Genomic DNA, 23,847 nt, shown 5'->3' with positions numbered 1-23,847 from the left:
GAGGGGGGTGTTTCACCTCATGCCCGCCTGGGGAGAGTTCCTCGGGCTGCTCCTGCCTGGCTCACGCAGGAAATGGTGGGTTTGTGAGGTAAAATCCGCGGTAACCGCGGCCGAGCCCCCGTTCTCTCGTCACGGCCACTGTGCTGCCGAACCGGCTGGAGCTTGGTAGAGCATGGCCTAGGCCCCGGAGAGGGCTGTGGAGGGAGCTGCTGTGTGCGGCGGTTGCTCCTCCGTGTGGTTTTTTCATGCCTAACTGAAAGGAGATTTCTCTGCAGCTGGGGGTCCTGACTCGGTGTGCTTTTACCTCCTAAGTTGACTGTAGGCATGTTGTCTTACCGGGTCTGTTGAATCAAGGGTCACTGCTCAGCTGTGTTGGGCTTCTTGGGCTTCAGCTGCAGTAGTTTTGTGCATGGACATGAAAAAGGAAAAATACGTTTTGCATAAAGATGACCTTCTGTACTCGGTATTCTGCTTTGCAGAAATAGTTTGAAGGAGAAAAAAAATGTTCTGCAGTGAAGTCTTTTCTTCCAGATGTGAAATAAAGTGGAAATGATGCAGACTGCAGTCTTGCTTGCTATCAGTAAAGATAGTGTTAAATTTGAGGAAGGAAGTGAAAGTTTAGGTCCTCCGTCATCTTAGGTCTTGCTCTGTGGAGAGGTTAGATGATTCTTCTCTGTCATTTGGTGATAAATAGGGAAGTGAACAAAAGAGCAGAGGTGAACAGCTGTGCACCAAGTACAAGTTCCTTTAGAAGGTCTGCTGTAACTTCTAAGAGCTATTCCTAGTGCAAGTAAATCTTGGTGAAGAAATGCAGTATAAACAAAAACTGCATAGAAGCCTTTCTTCCCTGAGTTGGTACAAATTCAGTGCATTTCCTGTCTGGATATGCATTTTGAGTTCTGTTCTATATTCAGTTTTAGCATAAAAGCACATTGGTTCCAAATGACTGGTACAAATTGGAGACTGCTGCAGTGACTGTTCATGTCGAGTTTAGCTTCTGACTGCACTTAAATCCATGTAAAACCAGTCAGTATGTGCGTGTCTTGGTCATGAAGGGTTTGCTTTTTCGTTTAATGGTACACAGTTGTCCTCTGCACAGAGGCAGCACATTACAGTAGTGCTGGAAAGTTTACAGAGCTACAACTCCTAATTAAAGTCACACCCTGTCATAAAACTATGCACCCTCCAGGCCTATTTGAAAATTCAAGCTATGAAAATGATACATAGTGTTACCACTTCCCTTGACTCTTTTTAAAATATGTTTTAATTTCTTTCTGCTTCACTTTTAAAAAGCTCTCTTGAGGAGGCAGTAGGGTTTGGTTGTTTTTTTTTCCTATTTGAGGAGTAATAAGAAGTATAAGTATTTATGCATATTTCATTTCTGAACTCAAGCTATGACTAGGATTTCCTTGTGCTAGGCACTGTTGAAAAGTGCTCTGATCCTGCCCACATTCATGTGGCACAGACAAATATGTCCTTTTACTTAGCTGTGAAAACGCATGGTGGTGCTCAATCCCTACTGTAATAAGGGCAAAGTGGTACAGTAATTTGACTAAGGCTGTGTAATTATAGTTCAGAGCCCAAACAGCATCATCTTTTCTTTGTACTCAGGAGTTTGTTTTATGGTGGTATTCTGGGTTTGCACTGTGGTAAACTAGCAGAGCAAGGAGAAAGGAAAAGCAGTGGGGGACTTTTGAAGCAAATGCATGTTGCCTTTCACCTTGATGTGCATTATGTCCTGGGATGCTCCAGGGTGAAATAAAATGTCAAATGCATGTCAAACTGGTGCCTTCTGGATCCCTTCCAGTACCTCATGTTCACAGCAAGTGTTTTGAGGAATATGCTTCTGTGCATAACTGCTGAAGCCCAGGAGCTCATCTCCTAAATTTCTATTCATGCTGCATGTAGGAGCAAATTTCCTACTAGCAGCTCTAGGGGATGTTAGGTAAGAATCCTTTAAAATCATCATTTAAAGTTGAAAACTGTATGGAAAGATCAAAAAGTTGCTTTGAGATTTAAGAGAAAGATTGTCACATCTCTGTGGGATCTCATGAGTGAGAAAACACACAATGATGGCATTGCCAGGCTGACTGATGCCTTGTTCTATTCTGTGACTTTAATGGTGGAGGGTCAGTGCAGATGTTAATGTTATGCAGGCTATGAATGAGCCACATCCCAGATTTCAAGATTTTGCACCTTTTTTTTTTCCTTTCCCAAAATTTCTTTTTTGTTCAGAGAACTTATTTGACTATACCCCAGTCTCTACTGCAATTCTAAATTGAACCCATGTTAGGAAAAAATCTAGAGCAGAGGCCATGTTCTCCACTAGGAATAGAAGAATCCTTAAAATACACTGCGGTACCAGTGTATTTTGATCTGTTTTATGCTTTTTTGTTTCCTCTCTTGACTGTTTTTGCTATTATTTACTATAGCAGCCTTCCAATATCTAAAGGGGGCCTACAAGTATACTGGAGGTAGACTTTTCATCAGGGATTGTAGATATAGGACAAGGGGTGATGGGTTTAAAAAGGGGAAGTTCAGGAGAGATATAAGGAAGAATATCACCCAGCTCTCCAGTGGGTGGTGAGGCACTGGAACAGGTTGCCTAAGAAAGTGGTAAATGCTCCATCCCTGGCAGTGTTCAGAGTCAGGTTAGACAGAGCCTTGGGCAATATGGGTCTGGTGTGAGGCATCCCCATGGCAGGGGCTTGGAACTAGATGTTCTTAAAGTTCTTTCTAATCCTAACTATTCTGTGGTTCTATTTCCTACAATACTTTTGTTACTTTTTTTCCCAGTTTTCTTCTGCTTTCGTAATTTGTTCTAAGCAAGCAGTAAAAGCAGTGATGTCCAAGAATGTCAGACTCTTCAAGTCAGTAGTGTCCAAGCGGTTCCAGCCCAATGCAGATGCATGTGCGAGCTGCCTGTGCCGTTCATGACCACTTCAGTGTTCCACACCAGGCAGCATGGTTTACTGGACACTGCCATCACTGTGCCCTAGCAATGTAGCTTTGGAATGCGAACACCAAGAGCTGAATTTCCAGTGTTCAGTAATGTGGTGTGCTTTAGCAGCTGGCATCTCTGTTAGAGACATGGCAATCTCTCAAGTTTGAAATTGAACCCGTTTTCAAGTTATCACTAATACAGTAAGTCTCTGTCAGTTTCCTTATCAGTAAAGTGAAGGTTAGAATAATATTTATATAGTTTCATAACAGCAGGTTTTTCAGGATTAGTTAGTTAATGTTGGCACTGTGAGATGCTGTAAATACTAGATGCTCGTACCAGTATACCAAATGATTTCCACTTTCTGAATACAACTGTTATTCTTCTGCCACTATTCAGCCCAATTATTTTTATTTTATTTACTTCAGTTCTTTGTATTTTAGATTATGCCTCACTGGCAAGGGATCTCGGGAGAGAACTGTGATGCTTTTGTTCGCCGAACAAAACCTGATTCATCACTTTCCTTACATCACCACCCAGCTCTCCAGCATCTCAACACAGAGATTGGTATGGCTTCCCTTTAGGTAAGTTGTAAATCACAGCAGCTGTTCATTTGCTTGGAGTCAGTGCTTTCCAGTGTTATAAAAGTGGTAAAAATGTATGTAATCATATGAGATATGTAATTATCAGACATACTGCATAAGTGTTTCCTGAAGAGAGTGAAAATAAACATGAAATTGAGAAACTGAAACTAGCTGAATGGCTAGAAAAAGCTCTGAAAAGCAGCGAGAATGAGAGGCAAAATGAGAGTCGATGAGAAGCTAAGTGATGGGGAGAAATTTAGGAAATAGGGTCACAGATTAGGGAAAAGCTGGGGAATTTCTGAGATGGGGCTATGGAGTGAGAGAAGGTAAATCAGAGAAAGAGATGCACCAGCTCTTTTGCCCTTGTGGGACCCAGTAATGGTCCCAATGCCTGTGTCCGGGTATTTGTTTCTGCAGCAATTAAAGTTTATTTTTTCCTTCATTTAGTGAATGGGATAAAATTGCAAGAAGAGAGCACAAAGGCTTTGGGGGTTGGCTGCCATCACCATTGTAAGGCATCTGCATGAGGCAGCAGATTAGGTTTTGCAGGCAATCATAATTTTTGCTTTATTTAACTTTTGTCTGACTTGATGTAATGTAACCTACCTGTTAAGATGTTCCTTTGCTTATACATACGTATGTCTGATTTTTTGTTTTTGAAACAATGGCTTGTAAAAAGCTTCAAATAAAACTGCCCATCTTACTGTCCCCTTTAGGCATGCAGTGTCCTATGTCAGCCTATTTTCCTGCTTTTGAGAATTCTCATGAGGAATTTTCTTTGTAAGCAGTTTGGGGTGCTGGCATTTGTCCATCCACATGGACAAATGAAGCTTCCACAGTATCTGAACTTGGAGAAGGGCTTTTGAGAGTTTTAATGAGATGTCACCACAGTAGCCCCTGTCAGTCTTTGGTGCTGATCACTGAATGTTTGGAATCCAAATGCCTCTGTTAATAATGAGAAATAAACAGTCATTGAGTTCAGAATTCTTAGCCACCCAGTGTCAAATGGAGGAAAGGCTTTTAAAATTCCAGAGAAATGAGGCAGAAAGTTGAGGTGCTTTTCAAAAGACATGCCTGACAAGCCAGTGGTAACACCACATACCTGCTCTGCCCAATAGAGAACCTGTGCTTTTGTGGAGGAACATATTTTCACAGTTAAATGCTGAGAGATGATAACATGAAGTAAAGGTGGGGTTCACTTCTTATTGTTTGCTTGCAAAGTGAAGCGAGGAAGTTTGGTGACTTGCTACAATATTTTCATTATATAATTACTTCTAAAATAGCAAGAGGTTACCAGTCAATCTCCTCTAAGTACCTGCTGCTGCCTGCAGTTGTGAATATATAATTTGTGTTTCTCTCCCGCTTGCTTTTTTTTTGAGAAGTAGTACTGCAGACAGGTGGTGGAATTTGCAGATCCTGCACCATCACCCTGACCTCAGTTGGCATTGAACCAAGCCCACAAAGAACAGAAAATAATCAACTCATGATTTTTTATTCCATGTATGGCATGAGAAGACAAGCAAGCCCTAGAAATAAAGCTGCAGTTCTTACACGTGGTATGGCAGTTGGGTCAGAGTCCTTGTGGTAAGAAGCAGAGTACCAGCAGGTGCTGGTGAGCAGTGCTGTGGCAGAGTCAGGAACAATGGAGTGGCTGGAGGCCATGAAACCATTGTTTTCCCACGGACTGCAGGAGTCCAGGGTTTGGAGCAGTGTGTTTACCCCAGATACAACAGAAGAATTAGGTGATAGTGGCACTATTAATAAAAAGATGCATAAAACTATAGCTTGAAGCACCTGTAGTGCAGGGACATGTTAAGTGACAAAGGAGGAAGCTAACTGTGTAGGAGAGCGAGAGAAGCCCTGTGCAGAAGGGTCTCCATAAACCTCATGAGCCTGACCAGAGCAAAGAGTACTTGTGAGCAATAACCACATGGACATGCATGTCCTTAGTTTGGCTGAACATGCGTATTTGTTCTGTCTAAAGAGAAGAATTACTGATTTAGGGAATCCAGGGAATCAGTGAATGAACTGATAGCTTTAAATGAAAAGCTTTACAATATAAAAGCCTGCTATTTTAAAAACAACACGTAAATCTGAAGCTTGTGAAGAATTGTATCAATAAGCTGAGCTCCCCTATGGTGCTGGAGCAAAGGTTTATGTCTAGGAGAACTCCATCAGTTGTGCCATTTGGGCTCCTTTCTGCTGCACTCCAGCCTGACCGGAGTTAGGCAGAGGACAGGTCCTGGATTAATCCTGGATTTGGTAGAAGTTAACACAGGCACGTTCAAACTGCTTTTCCCTTCTGGTGTTTGGAAAACGTTTGGGTATTCAGACAAGGGTAATTTTGAAAAGCAGAACATGGATGGGCACCCAACCCCCTTATTTTAGTATCTTTACTTCACACAGTTAAAGACATTGTGTTGAGGCTACACATTGTTAATACCCACGCCTATGAATGTTCCAGTTCTCATTAGAGATGGATGGAAAAAAGCAATTACAAAGTTGGCTGGCCCAACCCTTGTGAACTACAGGATTTTCCAGTTCAGTGTATTCCCTCATTCCTCACTGCAGCTTTATTTCTTGTCCCAGACAATGTGGCTTTGTAATTTTTTCAAATATTAAGGTAAAAAACATTATTTCTCGAGCTGTGATTTTTCCTTAGTATGCTGTGGCGTGGCCATACAGCCTTTACAGAATGGGTCCACATCAGAGGGACTTTTCGTGCAAGGGCTGTGAGCACAGGGTGTGAGGTGTGAGCTCCTAAACAGAGCTGAGCTGCGCTGAGCTGCTGGAGCTGCCCCAGCACAGGTCTCCAGCTGAAAATGTCAGAGCAGAGACAAAAAGCCCGGTATTTTCTGTTTGATCTCACACCAAAGGTGACTATAGCTTCCACAGTACACTACTGGAAAAAAGCACAGAGACAACCTCAGCATTTGAAATCAATGCAGCTCTTTGTGTTCCATGAGGCCAGTGAAGAGTATTATTAAAATAACAGAGCTGCCTTTTAAGCATCTGCCCAGACGCTACCTCAGATCTTGCTGACCGGCCTTTGTGAGTCATCTTCCAGACTCGCAGCTGCCTGGCGAGTCCTCACGTCCCTGGAGGACCCAGAACCCAAACCCAAACCCTGCTTTCCTCACCGAACTTAACCCCAACCCTCTGCCTTTTCCGGGGGGTGTTTTAACAGCGTGGTGCGAGGGTAGCCGGCATTAGGGGCAGCTAACGTGCGCGGAGCCTCCCTGACCACATTCCTACGCCCAAAACGGCGCTTTCTGCTCCAGACCGGCGCCTGCCGCTTAAAAACCACGTTGTGCTCTGTCGACCCCTGCCCCGTTTCCCCGCACACGTTTGTGAGGAAGGAACGGACCCCGCAAGCCGCCCTTCTCAGCCCCACCGCGACCCATCGCCGGCGGTCCCGGGCGGGGCGGGCGCATGCGCGGAGCGGAGGGGGCGCGCGCGCGCAAGCAAGCAGCGGGGCAATGGCTGCCTGTCTGTAGGGCCGTGAGCTAGTCGGCGCCCTGAGGCGTGCGCGGCGCGGCCATGGTGCCTCGAGGAGCCGCTCTGCCGCCGGGCACCGAGCCGCCGCCACAGTCGTCGCTGTGAGGCGCGGAGCTCCGCCGCGACACTGGGGAACAGGAGCAAGAGGAGGAGGAGGTAGGAGGAGAAGGAGGCGAACCCGCGGGCCCAGGTGATTTCCCCACCCGCCGCCCCTCAGGGCTCCCCTGCACGCACCCCGGTGCTTCACGCGTGTGCGGGGCTACCCCGGCCTCTCCTGCGTGCAGTGACCGCCGCCCCCCGTCATCCTCCTCTCTCTCTCCCCTCCCTCCGCCGGCAGTGGCTCGCAGCGAGCTGTGCGGGGGTTACTAGAGTTCAGAGGCGGCGAAGCTCCGCGGGGCCCGGGGGAGGATGCGAGGGACTCTCTGCAGCGCCGGGGGTGAACGCGAGGGTTTCGCCGCGCTGGCGGCGGACAGGAAATAAGTCGCCCTTTGGGGAGGGTGTGTGGAGGGCGTCGGAGGGGTGGCCGTAGAGCCTGGATGTACGTGTGCTCGGCCTGGCGGCGCGGCTCGCCTCGGGCCCCGGGGATGAGTTGCCCGGTGCTGCAGCCGTGACGGAGGTGCTCGCTTCGCTGTGGATGTTGCGGTGCTCCCCTCCCTCCTTGGGGTCTGGCCTTGCTTTCTCCTTCCCGCAGCCAGCTGTCGATATTCCCACACCGCTTTCCTGGTGTCCTGGCGCTGCACGCCGTGCGGGTGAGAGGCGGAGCGGTGCCGTGTGCTGGGAGCCGGGCGGGCAGTGGGGAGGCCCGGCCATTGCCTGCTGGAGACGGGCCCTGGAGCATATGGTAATGCTTATGTAAGAACCATCCTCCGTGGCTTGAAGAACGGGGCTTGTGCTATCATTCCTACTTATGTCATGTTAGGCGATTTTTTGGAGACCTTCTGTAGTCTTTTAAAATAAGGTTTGTGATGAGAATTTTCATTTCTATTTCTGTGAACGAGAGTACTTCTGGGCACTAAGTACACTTGGGACATGGTTGGGCTTAGAGGGATTCTTATCTCTTGGTTGCACTGCCCTTTTTGGGGGTGTGTGTGGGCCTGGTGCATAAAGAATGTGATTGGGAGAATAAAGTGGAAAAAAAGAAGGTAGGGTTTTCTGTTTAATGCATGTAGGTATTGGTAAATAAGCGAGAATAGCAGGCATTGTAGGCAAAAGATTGCCAGTGAAAAAGATTCTGGTAACGTGTTTGACTAATAAATATTAGCCATTTGTGATCTTATTCAAAATACATCCTTTTTAAAAAAACTCTGAAGGTGCTGCTATATTTGTTTCTTCAATTTTTAGTATAAGACTTTCTATTAACTTATTTTGTGGACTTGGGACTTGGATACTTTTAGTTAAATTTGTGTTAGGTTTTTTTGCATGTGTAATGCACCCCTAGAGACCAAAGTTAGGAGGGAAAGAGGGAAATAATTTTTAATTACTGTCTTTGATCACTTTTTAGGTTAATGAATTTAGATTTAAATATTGAAATTTATTTAAGGTTAGAGCTGTTAAGCTATTGCACCCTGTAACTTTGGCTTATCTGTAACCTTGGCTTATTTTTGCCAGTTACCTTAAATAAGGAGCTGTGTAAGAAACTGTCTCTTTTTTTTTCTAGTTAGCCTTAGTAACTATTGTATTCAGCTGCTGGTGTTTGAACCATAATGTCATGAAAAGCTTTAATTACTAAACTCATTAGCATTAGGAAATAGTTGTCCTTGTGACCACTGTTATGTGGAAGGATTGTCAAAACATAGAGCTGCTGCTTGTCCAAAACCAGGATTCACCTTGTTTATGTCAGTCTTGTCAGGAGCTGCTGATGTTAGAACAGCTCAGTTTTGATGGAGGTGTGAACCAAGTGACATACAGGGGATTTCCTTCTTTGGAGATGGTGGAAAGAGATCAGTATCTCACTCTGGTTCAACAGCTGGGCTCCATGATGCAGATGCAGAAGGGTACATCATGCCAAGAAGATGTGTACAAATGGGTGTGCCGTGGAAAGCGGTATAAGCCTGCTTAGTGTTTTGTGTTGTGCTCTCAAAACATTCTCTAAGCTCTTGGCTCAGCTTGAGTTGGTTTCCTCCTTTACACAGACATGTGGATGGCTTCTCTTCCAGTTGTCTGGATCTGTTTATATTTGTATGGTTATTTACTCCCTGAATCCATTTTTAGCTCCAGATACACCTGGCAGCATTTGATGTGGTTATAGAGTGGACAGTTTACTGTCGTTTTGCTTTTTAAGTGCATGTTCATGTCTAGTGCCTTCAGTATGATTCAGAGATTTGTGCCAGTTGCCCTGCCTTTGCTTTTATGACATTTCCTTTCACTTCAGAGAAGCCCTGCTGCTTTATAATTAGTTGCATACTTGAAAGGAACATTCAGAAGTGAGTACTTCATCTCATGGAGTTTTTCTGGAAAATTTTTTTGGTTTTGTGTCTTGAGTTTGAATGTGTTAAAAGGGACTTTTCTCAGTATTTTTACTATTTGTTTGATCTTTCTGTCACAGGAGCCTGTTACTGCAGGAAGCTAAGCTGCCTGTTTCATAGGCCTGGAAGCTGAATGCTCTTTATTTACACACCTCAATTAGCTAAGGCAGCAGCAGCAATGGAAACTTTACCAGTTATTGACCTAGAAAAATCTTGAAAGTCTTATTTTGTATTTTAATTTCTTACCAGTGCGGTAACTAGTCTTGGGGTTGCAGATTCTAAGCACAGGCTCTGTCTGTATCTGAAATGGCGAAAAACTAAATGAGCAACTGTGGAGAATGAAACATATTTCATCCTGTCATGTAAGTTCATCCTGGTAACACATTTGGCTTGCAGGGTTTTTTGTGAGCTTGATGGGGTCTGCCAGCTTCACTTCTATGGCTGGTCTTCCTGTAATCCATTCTTTGGGATGGGTTGTCACAGACTGCATCATCTTGGGCTGTCGTTAGTGCTCTGTGTGCAGGTCCTCTGGGTATTCTCTCCTCTGCAGAGGCGCTTTGGGATTGCTGCCCAGATTTTCTCAGAATGTGCTGATACAAATGTGGTGAGGCAGGACTGTAGGTGTAGGCTTGCAAACATGGCTGTGGCGGTAGAAAAAAGAATGCTGAATAACTAGTTAATAAACCAAACCTGGGACTGGGCAGAAACTGTAGAGTCAAAAAGGACCTCAGAGCACTTCAGTTTGTGGATTTGATCTAGATTGTTTTTTTTCCTGAAGATTTATTCTACTTAAAGTTATGATTAGTTATATTTTTATTTTAATGACTTGGATTCCTGTCATTCAGGTGCCCAGTGCAAGTCTGTGATCTAAAAAATGACAAGCAATCCCCCTTAGCGTGGCTGTATTTGAACTGATCATATTCAGGCAGACTGACGATTCTGTAGGAATCCTGAGAGATTTTGCTGCATACCTGGTGGATTTGTTAACCTTTGTTAACATGTGTCGGCCCATGAGTTCAGTTCCCTGGTCTTACCTGCTCATTATGAAAAATAAAAGGCAGTGGATGTTTTATAGGCTGACTATAAATTATACATTTGCTATATAATTGAGTGTACTGGAACTGCTCACAGCGTATCCCTGTACCCCAGAAATAAATATTTAAAGAAAACCTGAGCTTAACAGGTCTGTGATACATATCCTCATTTCCCAAACTGATTTTCTTCTCTCTCATATAAAACTTGCTAGAATTAATGAAAGTTGGAAATGCAGTTTTTCCTTCTGATACAGTTAACTGTTTCTAGTTGTTTTTGTTCATTATCTTATGTCTTTAACGTGAATGCATGTTCACTTAAATGCCTATGGACAGATAAGAGGTTGACCTAATTTGATTTGCAGTAAAAGCTGTTTTTTCGCAAAGTATGTTATGTATTAGTTTGGAGTGATTAACCCTACCTGTGCTACACTTCACAATGGAATGGTCTTGGGTGAGTAGGAATTGAGGAATTAATTTGTTTTCTAGGTAGAAGTAACAGTTCTGTAGTCACACCACTGCAGCAGCTCTACAGCAGTCAGTATTGTTAGAACTGATGGGGGAAGAAAGGAGAAAAAAAAAATGTTTATTCTTGTTAATTTCTTACACAGCAGGATTGAGGAGTCTTTGGTGCCTGATTCTCTCTAAATCCGTAAATTGAGGGCTAAATACTTTCTGTTTATTTGAAATTACTGAACTACTCTATTGTAAACTACAGAACCTGAGTAGTATTGGAAATGCTGACTGGATGCTGATGACAGTACTACCACACACGTCTGCAGTGTTTCACTGTTTCATTAGTGCACTTGGTACGCTCACTGTATCTGGCCTTCTCAGCAGAAATCTTAGAGAGCTATCCTTGTTAGCCAATTTAAATTGTATGGGAGCGAGACATCTTTTGCTTTCCTTGCTGCTGACTGCATGGAAAGGAGCTGTTTTGATGGCTCCATGACTCACATACTCTCTGGAGTTCTAGGGGATTTTTTGATACAGACTCACACAGGGAAATTGTTTTCTAAGTGCGTAACTGATAGACCTTTTTGTCCTGTCCCTTGCCTTTTATTCTCTTTGTTTTCTCCCTCCCAAACTGATGATACAAAGATCTACATCTCTGAAGAATGGGATTCTTCTGTACTTCAAATTCCTTTAAATTTGCTTCCAAGAGCAGGACAGGTGTATAGAAGGAAGGGTTCTGGGAAGTACATGAATCCAGCCCACCTGATAGGTCTAATTTTAGTTTTTGAACTGTGATGCTGAACTTTTCTGTAGTTACAGGTAGGAGTTATATATTTTGGGTTGAATTTATTTTTTTTTTTCTTTTTCACCCTCTTTAAGATCTCTCTACCAAAGTTTATCCTATAGGAAAATAAAAAGCTTTAGCTAGGGCATTTTCAGTTTCAGAATGTATCACTGAAAAATAATTCCAAGTGGAAACTGGATTACAGATCAAAGTCTGCTGGGTAACAAAGTACTCAGAATTTCGTAGATGTGAGGAACAGAAATTGAAATTGTCTCTTTTGGTTTCTAGTCAGTCTTACCAGGTATTTTAGGTTCCAGTCCTGTAGGAGAATGAGCACTTTGTTCACAGATGTTAGGCTGAAAGTTGCAGAATCAAGTCCGGTTTTGAAGTTCTTATCCTGACTGGAATTTCTGCATCTTTACATAGTGATTTTTGCTGATCATAATACTAGAATAACTCTTAAATTTGCAGATATTCCAGTGTATTTCTGTAACTAGTAAATAACTTTACAAGTAATGCTTTTCTTAATGTAGAAACTCTAGTCTGTTAATGTAATTTTGCACCTGCTTGGATAAATGGATGCAGATTTTGTGCAGCCTCTTGTACTGCTTTAGCAGTGAGTATTTTCTGCCTGTGATGCAATAGATTTCTATTTATGTTGGTGCATAAACAACAGTTACGCTGGTTTAAGTGCCATAATTCACAGCTTCAGCTGAAATGGTAACATTTTATGTAATGGCAAATCCTCAGAAAGAAAATTTTGTTAAAAGGAAAACGTGTGTTATCGTTGAGGTTTTGGGTTATTTTTCTTCTGAGTTTACTGCTAATCTGTTTTGCTAATGGAATGAGCTGGGACAGGCTTATGGTGGTTTTAGGCAAACATATACATATATATATATATACACACACTTATAAATATTTTGCTTTGCCAATTCTGCTGTTTAATCAGAAGTATGGTTTTGACAAAAAGGCTATGTCAGGTAAGGGAGGGATTTTTGTAAAGGACTGTGTTGTTAAAACCAAAAATGTTTCCATGAACAATCAGCTATAATGGGACGTTTTTAAAAGGTGATTTTGGTCAAATAGCACAACTATGCTAGCATTCACACGGGATGTGAAGCCTGAAGTTCTTTGTTCTGGTTTTGGCTGGGGTAGAGTTAATTTTTTTCTAGTAGCTGATGCAGTGCTGTGCTTTAGATCTAGTCTGAGAATAATGTTGGTAACATAGAGTCATGGAATAGTTAGGATTGGAAAGGACCTTAACATCATCTAGTTCCAACCCTCCTGCCATGGGCGGGGCACCTCACACTAAACCATGTCAGCCAAGGCTCTGTCCAGCCTGGTGTTAGACATACTGATGTTTTAGTAGCTGCTATGTAGTGCTTGCCCTGCTCAAGGACTTTTCAGTCTCTCATGCCCTGCCAATAAGCAGGGGCACAAGAAGTGAGGAATGACCAGAGACAGGACAGCAGACCTGAACTACACCAAGGGATATTCCATACTGTAGCCCATTGTGCTCAGTATAGAAACTGGGGGGAGTTGGCCAGGAGCAGTTGTATTGTGCATCACTTGTCTGTCTTGGGTTTTGGCTTTTCTTCCCCCCCTCTTTTCATTGCAGTTACTATATTTTACTACATTTAAGTTATTAAAATGTTCTTGTCTCAACCCTGGGTTTTACTTTTTTTTTTTCTGATTCTGCTCCCCATTCTGCGGGGGGGGTGTGCAAGTGAGCAACCAGCTCCATGGTATTCAGTTGGCAGCTGAGGTTAGCAAAGACATTCTTCCTAAGACTTTTCTTTCTCTTATCCTGATCTGGAACAGGTAGATGTTTGAAAACATGGGAAGCATTTTTGAAACTCAAATAAGTGGCTTCCCACTCCTGCTCTTAAGTGCATTTTTTAGCTATGTACAGCAGTGACCTATTTTTTCCTAACGTCTGAGCATCCAGCAACTCCTGTCATCATCATTTATCTACAGGTTTTAGAGGTTTAATGTTGTGGTGGGTTTTTTGGGTTTTGTTTGTTTTTATACCAATCAAAATAATATATTGTGAGAGCTCTTTACAATATAATGAGCTTAGAGCAATGGACTTTGTTGCTTGCCTGTACTATGTTCTGTTAGAACTTGGCAGCAATTACAACCGAGGCTTTATTTAACACATCCGCATTTCTAGTGGAGTTAATTTTAAAGGGTTCCTTATTCGTATTGGATGCTTTGTCAGTCAGTGACAGAATATGCTGCAGTGGCTGCTTCTCATGGCCTATCCATTGTGACATAATGTGGTTTTCAGAATTTGTTTTGCTTTTATTTTAACAGGATTTGAAATTTGGTTGGCTTTATTAGATACATAAATGCTGTCCCTTCCAGTTCTCTTCCATTCTCAAGTATGTGCTTGTGAATTTGGGAGGTAACATTTTTCAGCCTAATTTGGATGTGCTGAACCTCAATTAGCTTTCAGTATTAGAAGTTGTCTGTAGTATTCTGCTTTTGGAGTAATTAAGGAAAGTGAAAATTTCCTTCTTGTCCTACATGTTTGGTTGTTGTTGATGACTGGAAAAGGTTTGACAGTTACGAGAATGTATTTTGAGATTAGGTGCTGCCTGTCACTTTTCATGGGTATTTTATGACAGAGTGAAAACCTGTAAGTCAGTTCCCACCCACCCTGAGCCCTAACAAAAAACCAGGAGGCAGCTGAATTTCAAAGTTTTAATGAGTTTTGCAAACTTGGCAAACCCAAAGATTTTTGAGGATGCCAGGACATTTAAAACATTTGTATATGAGCTGTTTAAGCTCTGTGCTGAGCATAGGCTTGTAGTTCAGTACTCAGCCTGGCAAAACAGTGTATATGATCTCTGTAGCTCCCAGCTTTTGTTTGTACAATACCATACGTCTAAACTCCCATCTTTTATTCACACTAAATGATGAATGCGAGTATTCTGTAGTAGCTGCTTGGCAGTGGTTTTGGTTGGTCATTCTGAATGTATGTAGTCTCTGGCTGACCCTTTGATTAGTTTTGGGAAGCACTGTGGAATGCTGGTACTGTGTGTGATGTCCGATGTAGTGGGGACGTGCTTCCTCTGAGAGGAAGGAAGTGCTGTCTTTGGGGTTTATCGAGCTGTTGCAAGAGCTCCAAAAAAGTGCATTTACATAACTTGAAAGGTTAGACTGTGGACTAAACAATGATAAGCAGCAGCCCTGTAACCTGTGCTTTACTGAGCCAGATCTCAGTTTTGATCTGTCCTGACTTCCTGGGCTGAATTAATGTTACATCGTCATGCCTTGGTACGTGTCAGTGTGGCCTTAGGTGTGCACATGGTTAGTTTATGGTGTCATCTTGGCCATAGCAACACAAATAAAACTTCACGTGAGGATAGTGCATGGGTGTCCCTGTACAAGAAGGAAGATTTTTGGTTTTGTTTCTGTCTGCTAGGATGGTTTCATTTCATGCTGAACTTCCACATTGGCTTGATAGTGTAGAACTTGTATAACTGCAAAAGCTTTTAGAACTTACACAAGGACAATATGAATAAAGTCATTTAAAACTTTTAAAATAAAGTGTGTTTCCAAGTGCAGATTTTTCTATTTCTTTAGTCAGGTTGCAGTTCTCTCCAGTTGTCCCCCTAATAATTGGGATCAGGAGCCTTCTTTTAACTCTGATTTCACTGAGGGAGTGATTGTGCTGAAGGTAGTTGTTTTTACTTGTTTGAAAGGCTGCTTGTGGGTAAAAACTCGCTGGATCATCCCCACCTTGGCCTTGAATACTTCAACTGCACTTCTGTAGTAGAATGTATATAATTGGTGGCTTCCAACTACTGCCTGGGGTGAATTCTTTTCCTAGGGTGGGAAGGTGGCATGTGGCAAGAACAGCACATTTCATTTAGGAACAACTGTCAGTCTCAGCTGAAAGCAGTGCCCTGACAGGATGTGGAAACTGATCCTTTTGCTCTTCAGAATGGTCCTGTTGGTGACTAGATCTCTTTAGAGATGCTGTTGTGGACCAGCATTTTTTTCCTGTTTAAAAAAAAAAAAAAGGTGGCACCCTTCATTGTCTTACATCATCTGTCTTCTTTGATAGCAAGCTTCAAAAGTAAATTACCTTCTAGTACTGTGGAGTGAGGAGATGGTCTTTTGTTTGTATAAATTATGTTAAAATGAGTAGCATAGTTGCATTGTTGGTCCTAATCTTTAAAACATGCAGCCCTCAAATTCCATAAATATATAAGCTAGATGTTAATGAATGCTGTAAATTATTTTTTGAAAGCTTAGGTATTGGGAAATTATTTATTTTAGTTTGCACTGAGGAAGTGAAGCTGAAATGTTTTAAGAACTCTTTAGTTAGTGGTTATTTCATTTGAGAGGCATAAAGTTAAGCTAAGTAGAGGTAGCATCTGAATTTTGTTGGTGTTTGCTTTCTAAAGCTTATCGGGTATTTGCTTTTTAAAGCTTATTGTGTTCATGTTTATGTAATACCTAATACATTGGTGCCTTTCGGCTGAGGTTTTGAATGCAAAATTATTGCAAATAAGAATGAAGGTTTATTCAGTATATACCCTTTGACCATGTTAATGAAATTAATCTCCCCTCATGTTATAGTATTACCATGGAAAAATTGCTAGCAAATTGACCTTTATATAGCAAAAATAGAAGTTGTCCTGTCTGGATTTGAATTTAACTCAGTTGATTCATTCAGTCATTTGTGGACACACAGGAAACCCCATTCATATGATCACAAAGCCTAATAGCTGTTTGTACAGTGAGATTGATCTGATTACTCTTCTCTCTCTTGGGCTATTTACAGTCTGCTGCCAGTTCACGTAAAGGAAAGAGAATGGCTGCAAAGGAGAAGCTGGAGGCAGTGTTAAACGTGGCCCTAAGGGTCCCAAGCATCATGCTGTTGGATGTCTTGTACAGATGGGATGTCAGCTCATTCTTCCAGCAGATCCAAAGAAGTAGCCTGCACAACAACCCTCTCTTCCAGTACAAGTACTTGGCCCTTAATATGCATTACGTGGGTAAGTGTACATGTGTTTGAGAGAAAACACTGCTGTAGTAAATACCAGTTTGCTTACTACAAGAATTTTAAGAACTTGGTAATAGTGTGATAATATATTGATTACAACAAATAGCATGATGATATGTTCATTACAATTCTGCTTGAGTCTGTTTATATTAGCTGTAAAAATCCTGTCTAAGGTCTTTTACTCAACTTTGATGTTTAGCCTTGATAATGTAAATAGTGTCTGGAAACAGGATCTGTGCCCTGAAAGAATAGCACAGTGACTTTGGCCAGTGTCTGATGAGAAGGCTGCTGTGAAATGCTGTGCAGGCAAGAAGTATTGTAATTTATATCACTGTCATCAAACAAGAGATTAGGGAAAAGGTTGCCTGGTTTGGACTGTGATCACAGCACCAGAAGGTTATCTTTCACTGCTGCATGGGTACAGCTCTTCAGTTTAGAACTATATGAACTGTACATATGCTGTGAGTGGATTAGAGCAGGTAACAAGTCCTTGTGTTGGAGATAAATGGATGAAATTACTAGCACAGCTCAGGGAGCTGAGATTTGAACCGTGGCCAGCAAGTCTAGCTCTGGAATGCTAGACATCTGATTTTGGGAGATGAAAGGGTTGATGTTCTGGGACCTGCTTTCCAGGTGTGTATGTGATTCATCTGCACATGGGGTTAATTAGGGATTGGATCCAGGCTGTTGAGGTTGATAGCCACTGACATCTGCATGAGTACTGCCTAGCTTGGAGAGAAACGGCTAGCATATAATTTTCCCACTCTGCGGTGTTTCTTCCTTGTAGATGGCTCTGGAGGATAAAGATGTACTGGAGTCAGGTAAAGAAAACACCCTTTACTTAAGGAGTTGGAGGACTGTGGTTTTGAAGTGGTCTGTCCAGGTTGGCATGTGACTCTTTATTCTGGAAATTATTTACTGCCATTAAAAACGCATGGGGCTTTCTTTGCTATGGCTCCACTTCCTCATGCTGGAATAGAAGTGTACTTCTAGTGCAAAAAGCTGGTGTTGCAGTTCTGTGCCGTTTTCATATGTTTGTGGAGAGAATACTTGTTTGTTGCTGGTGTGTACGACACAAGACTGTGATGGGCTGCCTTTCTCATGTGCTTGTAGGCCCATAAGTATCTTCTAGAAATCAGTTTATCAGCTCAGTTTCTAGCACAGCACTAACAGGTGTGCAGTAGGCTGTCAAGATGCCAGTGGTAATTTCCAGCTGTGACAGAACCCCTCTTTATAGCCAGTTGACAACCTTGTCCTCCCTTAATTCCATTGAGATAATGACTCTCTCTATAGCACTTTTGATGGGTGTATTGTTAATAAAGTATTTCTCACCTGGATGCTATTTTAGTACTAAACCAGTGGATTCTGACTTTGTGCTCCTCATATAAGTGGTGCTTTTGTGCTGGTACACAATCAACAGTTGTTTCACTTTTTGCTTTTACGATATTGGGTGTCTGTACTTTTACTGCTCCAACTGATCAAGAAGGGCTTCTAAATCATCAAACAAGTTACCTGTTTTAAAATATTTTCAGGCAATTCTTCGTGACAAAACTTTGCTAGTGTTTTTAAAATGAAGTTGATTCATTATGGTTCCCTGGGTGTTGAGGTGGTTTTAAGCTGCGTCAGTGTGAGGCTGGGATAAATCAATTTGCATGCCTACACATGATTTTATACAGATTTAATTGCATCAGGTTACAGTATAACCTTAATTAAAATGACATCAAAATATATACATTTGATTTGTAATGAAAACAAAGTACTTTTTCATGAGTTTGGGAAATCAAGCTTCTTTGAAGATATACTGAGGGAAAATAACTGCCAGTATGTAATTTAATAACAATTTACCATGGATATGTTTCAACATGCTAGTCTGTTTTATTTAGGAGAAAAAAATGCTCTGTTCATATTTGCAGTTATATAACACAGTATCATCAAGTGCCCTTTGCAATATCAAACAATCATTGAATTTCTTATATAGGCAGTGTAAGATACCATATCACAGAAGTGCTTCTAGCACCTTAGGAAATTGGGTGCATCTATCTTGGGCAGATGCTCAAGGTACGATTTGATTAGAGAGCCGTAAAAATCAATAAACCGTACCAAGTTTGATATAGCGAACCATTTCCTGGAACTAAGGATACAAAGTTGGAAATTTGCTCAGCACGAGGGGTTACCAGGGATATCTTTTCTGTTTAAATGCACTTATTTTCTTCCATCCATTTGACTTAAAGTTTGGAAAGCCAGTTGTTTTTGTTAAGCAAGTATGATTCGCATTCCAGCCAGCAGGACTGGGAATATAATAAAAGCCTCTAGGATGCAATTTGTCATTTGATACAGCTTTTCCCTTTCATATCTTTTCATGAAACAGACCTTATCTACTTCAGTGAGGAGAAACTATTCAGTGCTGGTAACCACTCAGCCATGGGTTCAACTGCATGAAGTTTAACTTAATACGTATAAAGCAAAGCAAACTATAGGTAGAGCATGCAGTAAATTGCAAGCAGTGTGCTGTATTACCAGATAGAATTCTGCTAGTTGATATGCTGTTACCAGGTAGAAGGATCTGGGGGGAAAGCAGCTTAGAAAGCAAATGAACTTCTTTGTCCACAGCTGCTAAAGGTATAATGTGGTTTCATTAAGATTTCAGTAAAATAATTTTGTATAAATTTAGAATAGCCTCTGCTTCAGGAAAGATCTGTGCTAACTAAAATGCCTTTTATGTCAAACCTCTGTGTAGGGTAGACCAGCCCATTCTACTGCCAGACTTGAGTGTTTTCTTCTGCGCTGTAGAGTGGCTCTGAGAAGACAGGTTTTTTGTTTGGTTGGTTGTTTTGGGGATTTGTTTGTTTGTTTTTTCCATTCTTTTGATGAGGAAGGTGGAAACAGTTGAAACCACGTAATTTCCTCCTGTGAAGGGCAAAGCAATGCTATTTGTACTAATTGGTAAACACTCTGGGCTAGATGGGAAGAGAAGAGTCACAAGCTTAACCTGTAATCATAGTCAGATTTAGAATTTAAGTCACTGTCAAGCTAGAGGCACAGAATTGCACTAAATTCGTAGTGTTTTCCTACCTAAGAATAAAAATAAGAGCGGTTTATCTTGAATTATATTCCTTGTCATTACACACACAAAAAAGGAATTTTCAGTGAAAAAAGTGAGGGGCTATTTAAAGACTTGGACTAGGTGTAAGGCGTGTCATCTTTCACAACTCTGTTCTTGAGCTGTGAGGTTAATACCTTAGTTGCTTGGTCACATCACTTGCTGGGTGATGTTATGAATGCTGCCTTTATAAAGGGGGGGGGTCAGGGAGGAGAAACCTGAGCTTATTGCCATTGTGTTTGCTGTTTGCTCTCTGCTTCAGTCTGCTCATTCTTCTTTAAGCTCTTGTACATTAATTAGAATTTTGTTTTTTCTGGGATGCCTTTTCTCTTAAAAGGAAAGATATAGTACTCTGATACAAACACAGTAAGAAGTGCCATGTGAAGCTTCAGTGCGAGAATAAAGAAGCAGTCACAGTTCATTCCAGAAGCAAATTTTCCAAAACTGTGAGAATGCATGACTAGATGTGTAAATGCAGTTAATGCATATAAAGATGAGAGAGATACTGCTCGGATTCAGCATCTTTGGGTTTGCTCTGCCGTGTCGTCTATCTTCCTCTTGCCAACGTGTTTAGATAAATGGTTAGTAGGACTATTTTCTGAGAGTTACTATATTAAACTGCAGCTATTTTTAATCAAATGCAATTTTATGACATGGAGTTGGTCTTCATTTCTTAAAAAAATACTTTCTATGTCTTCATATTCTCTTCTTGGATAAAATGCAGTGTATACTGCAGTTGGTAGACGCAGAATTGGGTAGGGATTCCGCAGTGCTTAAAACACAGTGTACCCTTTCTTTCCTCTTTCCAACTCTAGGAGCTGCCATTTCATGTACTGCTGCCTTAGTGTCATAGCTTTTACTAAACAGATTTCTCAGCATATGAATACTTGCAGGTAACTTTTCTGTATTAAGCTGGTATCTCTCCTTGGCAACCTCCATCACTTTTTTTTAAAAGCCAATAGCGGCTTGCTTGAAAGGAGGCACTTAAATGTTGAGGTTCAGTGGACTCTTGAGTACCAGTCTCATGGCAACATGGCAATTTGTGTATGCAATTTAGAATACATTGTGACATGTTTTTATGGTTCCGCTTCCGTGTTCTTTTCCAGAGCTCTTCAAGTTCTCCATGTCTGTAATTGGGGCCCAGAATTCTCATCATTAGGTATGCTATGTTACAGGAACACTCCCTGAATCATGTGGCAGAACTGGAAGTCCATTTGATTTGTTTAGAGAATACTGCAAATCTCTGTGAGGAGCTCAGTTCTTAGATTATTTATACTTTAAAGTGCCCGATCTGTTATGCATTTAAAAATTCAAGAAACAGCTGTTGGGACATGACAGCACCACAGTAATGAGTAAATTGTTTTGTTGGCATTATTTTCACTGAGATGTGCAGATGTTGATAACAGGATTTCTGAGCTCTGTTTATAGTTGCATGGTGCCATGACTGGGTAAACACTAATTTCCTTGTGTGTAAGTGTGTTTAGATGTGTGCTTTCTCAGTTCAGAACTAATTTTTCAATGTTTTCTGAAGGGCACATTAGTTCAAAGTGTAGAACTACTTGGAGTGAGTAACATTTATTCGATCAGCTATAGCTGAGGGGGAGGGTAAGGAAGAGCTGTACCTTGGCATCACCATGCAAAAACATCACTCCCCCAAAACGATATACATGTTAAGTCCTACTATGCTTATGCTGTCTTGAACAGGTATCTGTTGGCAGTGATGAGACAAGCTAGATGAAAGCTACCCTTTATGGTGGGGTAATACTAATGCCTCAGTGGCTGCTTGAGACTGAGAACACTTAATGCTCTCTGAATGGCTTATTTCTATGTTGATTTCAGTGGAGTGAATTTTGCATGAGCTGAGTGTTGGAGCCACCTCCGATGCAGGAGAGGTCATTTTGCCCGGTGGTAGACATTCTGCATGACATTGCCTTTTGTAACAGAGCAGATGAAGAATTAGTCTCACTCTCAGAAGGACAGCGTAGCTGTCCCAGTTAATTCAGAATACTGCCTTTAGCTGACTCATTCTGCAAAGGATGCTTAGTATGAATTGAGGATGTACAAGAGCTTTTTGTCTCTTTGTTTTACACGACTTAAAAATAACTGGCAGTTAGGGTTCTTTCTAGGCTTTAGCTGCCCTCTGATGAATAGGCCACAGAATCTTCCTAGTAACATCTGCATTGTGTCTTTTAACTAAAGTGAGCTCTAAAGTGAATCTCTTAATAATCATCTGCTTTCAGGACAGATGATTTAGACAAACAATACATTAAATCTCTGTGAAAATTCTTGTGTGACTAGTCTGGTGACTGGTTATACTGAGAATTAAACACACTGAAAATAAAGGTGCCAGTTGTTGTTTTAGTACTTCTACCATATCAAATAGTCTTTCAGAAGTCTGTCCTGTGTTATTGGTGTTTTCATGTTGTGGCCAGATAGTTGTCTGAGTTAACTGAAATAAGGACAGCCAAAGGGTAGGCTGAGATGGAATGGCTCAGGCATGCATTCATCCTGCACAGAGACAGGAGTTTTGATGGTATTCTGTGAATGACGACTTGCTGCTTCACAGCAAGTTGCTTTGCAAGTTCCTGTAAGCTGGACCCTTTACCCTTTTAAGATATGGGTGAGTCGGAAGTTAGGGCCTGCCAAATTAATTTCCTGGTAGAATCCAAATTACTGTGCTCTTACTTTCTGGCACTCCGGGAGATGGTGTGGTTTTATTAAGAAATGTTATAAACTCTTTCATGTGCAGAGTTCTCATTTTTAGACTAAACCTGCAGGAAACTGAGTAATAATGTGAAGTGGACACAAGGAAACTATAATCATGCAAATGAGCACTAAAATGTTTCATAAAGAGGATGGGTTGCAGCTTTGATCATGCTCCAGAAGCCTCCATTGTTTGCAGGATGTCAATAAAACTCAGACACCTGAATCTGCAAAGAGGTAATATGGGGTGAGAGAAGCTGGGAAACACCTTGGTGATACATGCATGGAGAGAGATTGCTGAAAAGCAGTCTGAGTTGCTGCTTACAGTAACAGTGAGTATTGCACAGTGAGAGGTTTTCATGCAGCTGAATCAACAAGTTGTAAATGAAGTCATGAGCTAGTTAATACATGTGTTCTAGCATGTTTAGCTTAACTTTTGTACTTATTATTGTGTTTACAGTATAGCCCATATGAAGGCAGGCTGAGAAAGTTTGGGCTGTTCAGCCTGAAGAAGAGAAGCTGCGTGAAGACCTCATAGCAGCCTTCCCGTATCTGAAGGGGGCCTAAGAGGATACTGGAGAGGGACCTTTCGTCAGGGACTGCAGTGATAGGACAAGGGATAATGGGTTTAAACTTAAAAGAAGGGAAGTTCAGGTTTGATATAAGGAAGAAGTTCTTTCCTGTGAAGGTGGTGAGGCACTCGAACAGGTTACCCAAAGAAGTGGTAAATGTCCCATCCCTGGCAGTGTTTGAGGCCAGGTTGGACAGAGCCTTGGGCGACATGGTCTAGTGTGAGTTGTCCCTGCCCAAGGCAGGGTGTTGGAACTGGATGGTCTTGGTATCCTTTCTAGCCCAAACCATTTTGTGCTTCTGTGATTCACAGTTTATTCAGTGGGGCCTAAATCTGTAACATCTTACACGAAAGGCAGTAGAAGTTCTTTGCGTCCTGGTGCTCTTGAATAGGTACTGTGGGGGGGGGCTGTATATTTGTAAGGTTGGCAGAATGTCTTCTGTTGGGCTCCTTATAGCTTGAAGCATAATGGTACAGTTCTGTTTATTGGTGGCCTGGCATTAGGGCACTATGACTGTATTCAGGAAGGAGTTTATTCTCTCTTGTCTGTATCTTTTTATAATATGCGTTAGAATGGTTTCTTTATTGGGGCAGGAATTGGGCTTCACTGAGCCTGCTCTGCTTACAGTTGAGCAGAAACGTACTTGGTGAGTCAAAAGGGACAATACACCAAGTCCCAAGAACAAAAATAGCA

The 23,847-nt window shown here is 41.8% G+C and overlaps 1 protein-coding gene across 5 annotated transcripts in view; it reads left to right on the top strand.

The window, feature by feature from the left end:
* Positions 1 to 4: 4 nt before the first annotated feature.
* RNF145 (ring finger protein 145) overlaps positions 5 to 23,847 on the top strand; it is a 53,081-nt gene continuing 29,238 nt past the window's right edge. Inside the window, exons 1-3 of one of the 5 annotated variants that reach the window (XM_062607522.1) lie at positions 5 to 75; positions 3,385 to 3,525; positions 16,558 to 16,771. In XM_062607522.1, coding sequence (XP_062463506.1) covers positions 16,588 to 16,771 — 184 coding nt within the window. In that variant the 5' untranslated portion in view covers positions 5 to 75; positions 3,385 to 3,525; positions 16,558 to 16,587. Of the gene's footprint in view, positions 76 to 3,384; positions 3,526 to 6,992; positions 7,214 to 7,560; positions 7,865 to 7,961; positions 7,982 to 16,557; positions 16,772 to 23,847 lie in introns of those variants that run through there. The other 4 variants (XM_062607521.1, XM_062607520.1, XM_062607524.1 and 1 more) reach the window with 4 other exon arrangements.

This window comes from Pezoporus occidentalis, unplaced genomic scaffold, assembly GCF_034315485.1.
Source record: "Pezoporus occidentalis ecotype Australia unplaced genomic scaffold, CSIRO_AGI_Poc_V1 ctg124, whole genome shotgun sequence".
NCBI classification, from domain to species: Eukaryota; Metazoa; Chordata; class Aves; order Psittaciformes; family Psittacidae; genus Pezoporus; species Pezoporus occidentalis.
Note: the sequence above shows the minus strand (reverse complement) of the source record. Positions and strands in the feature narration are given on the sequence as shown.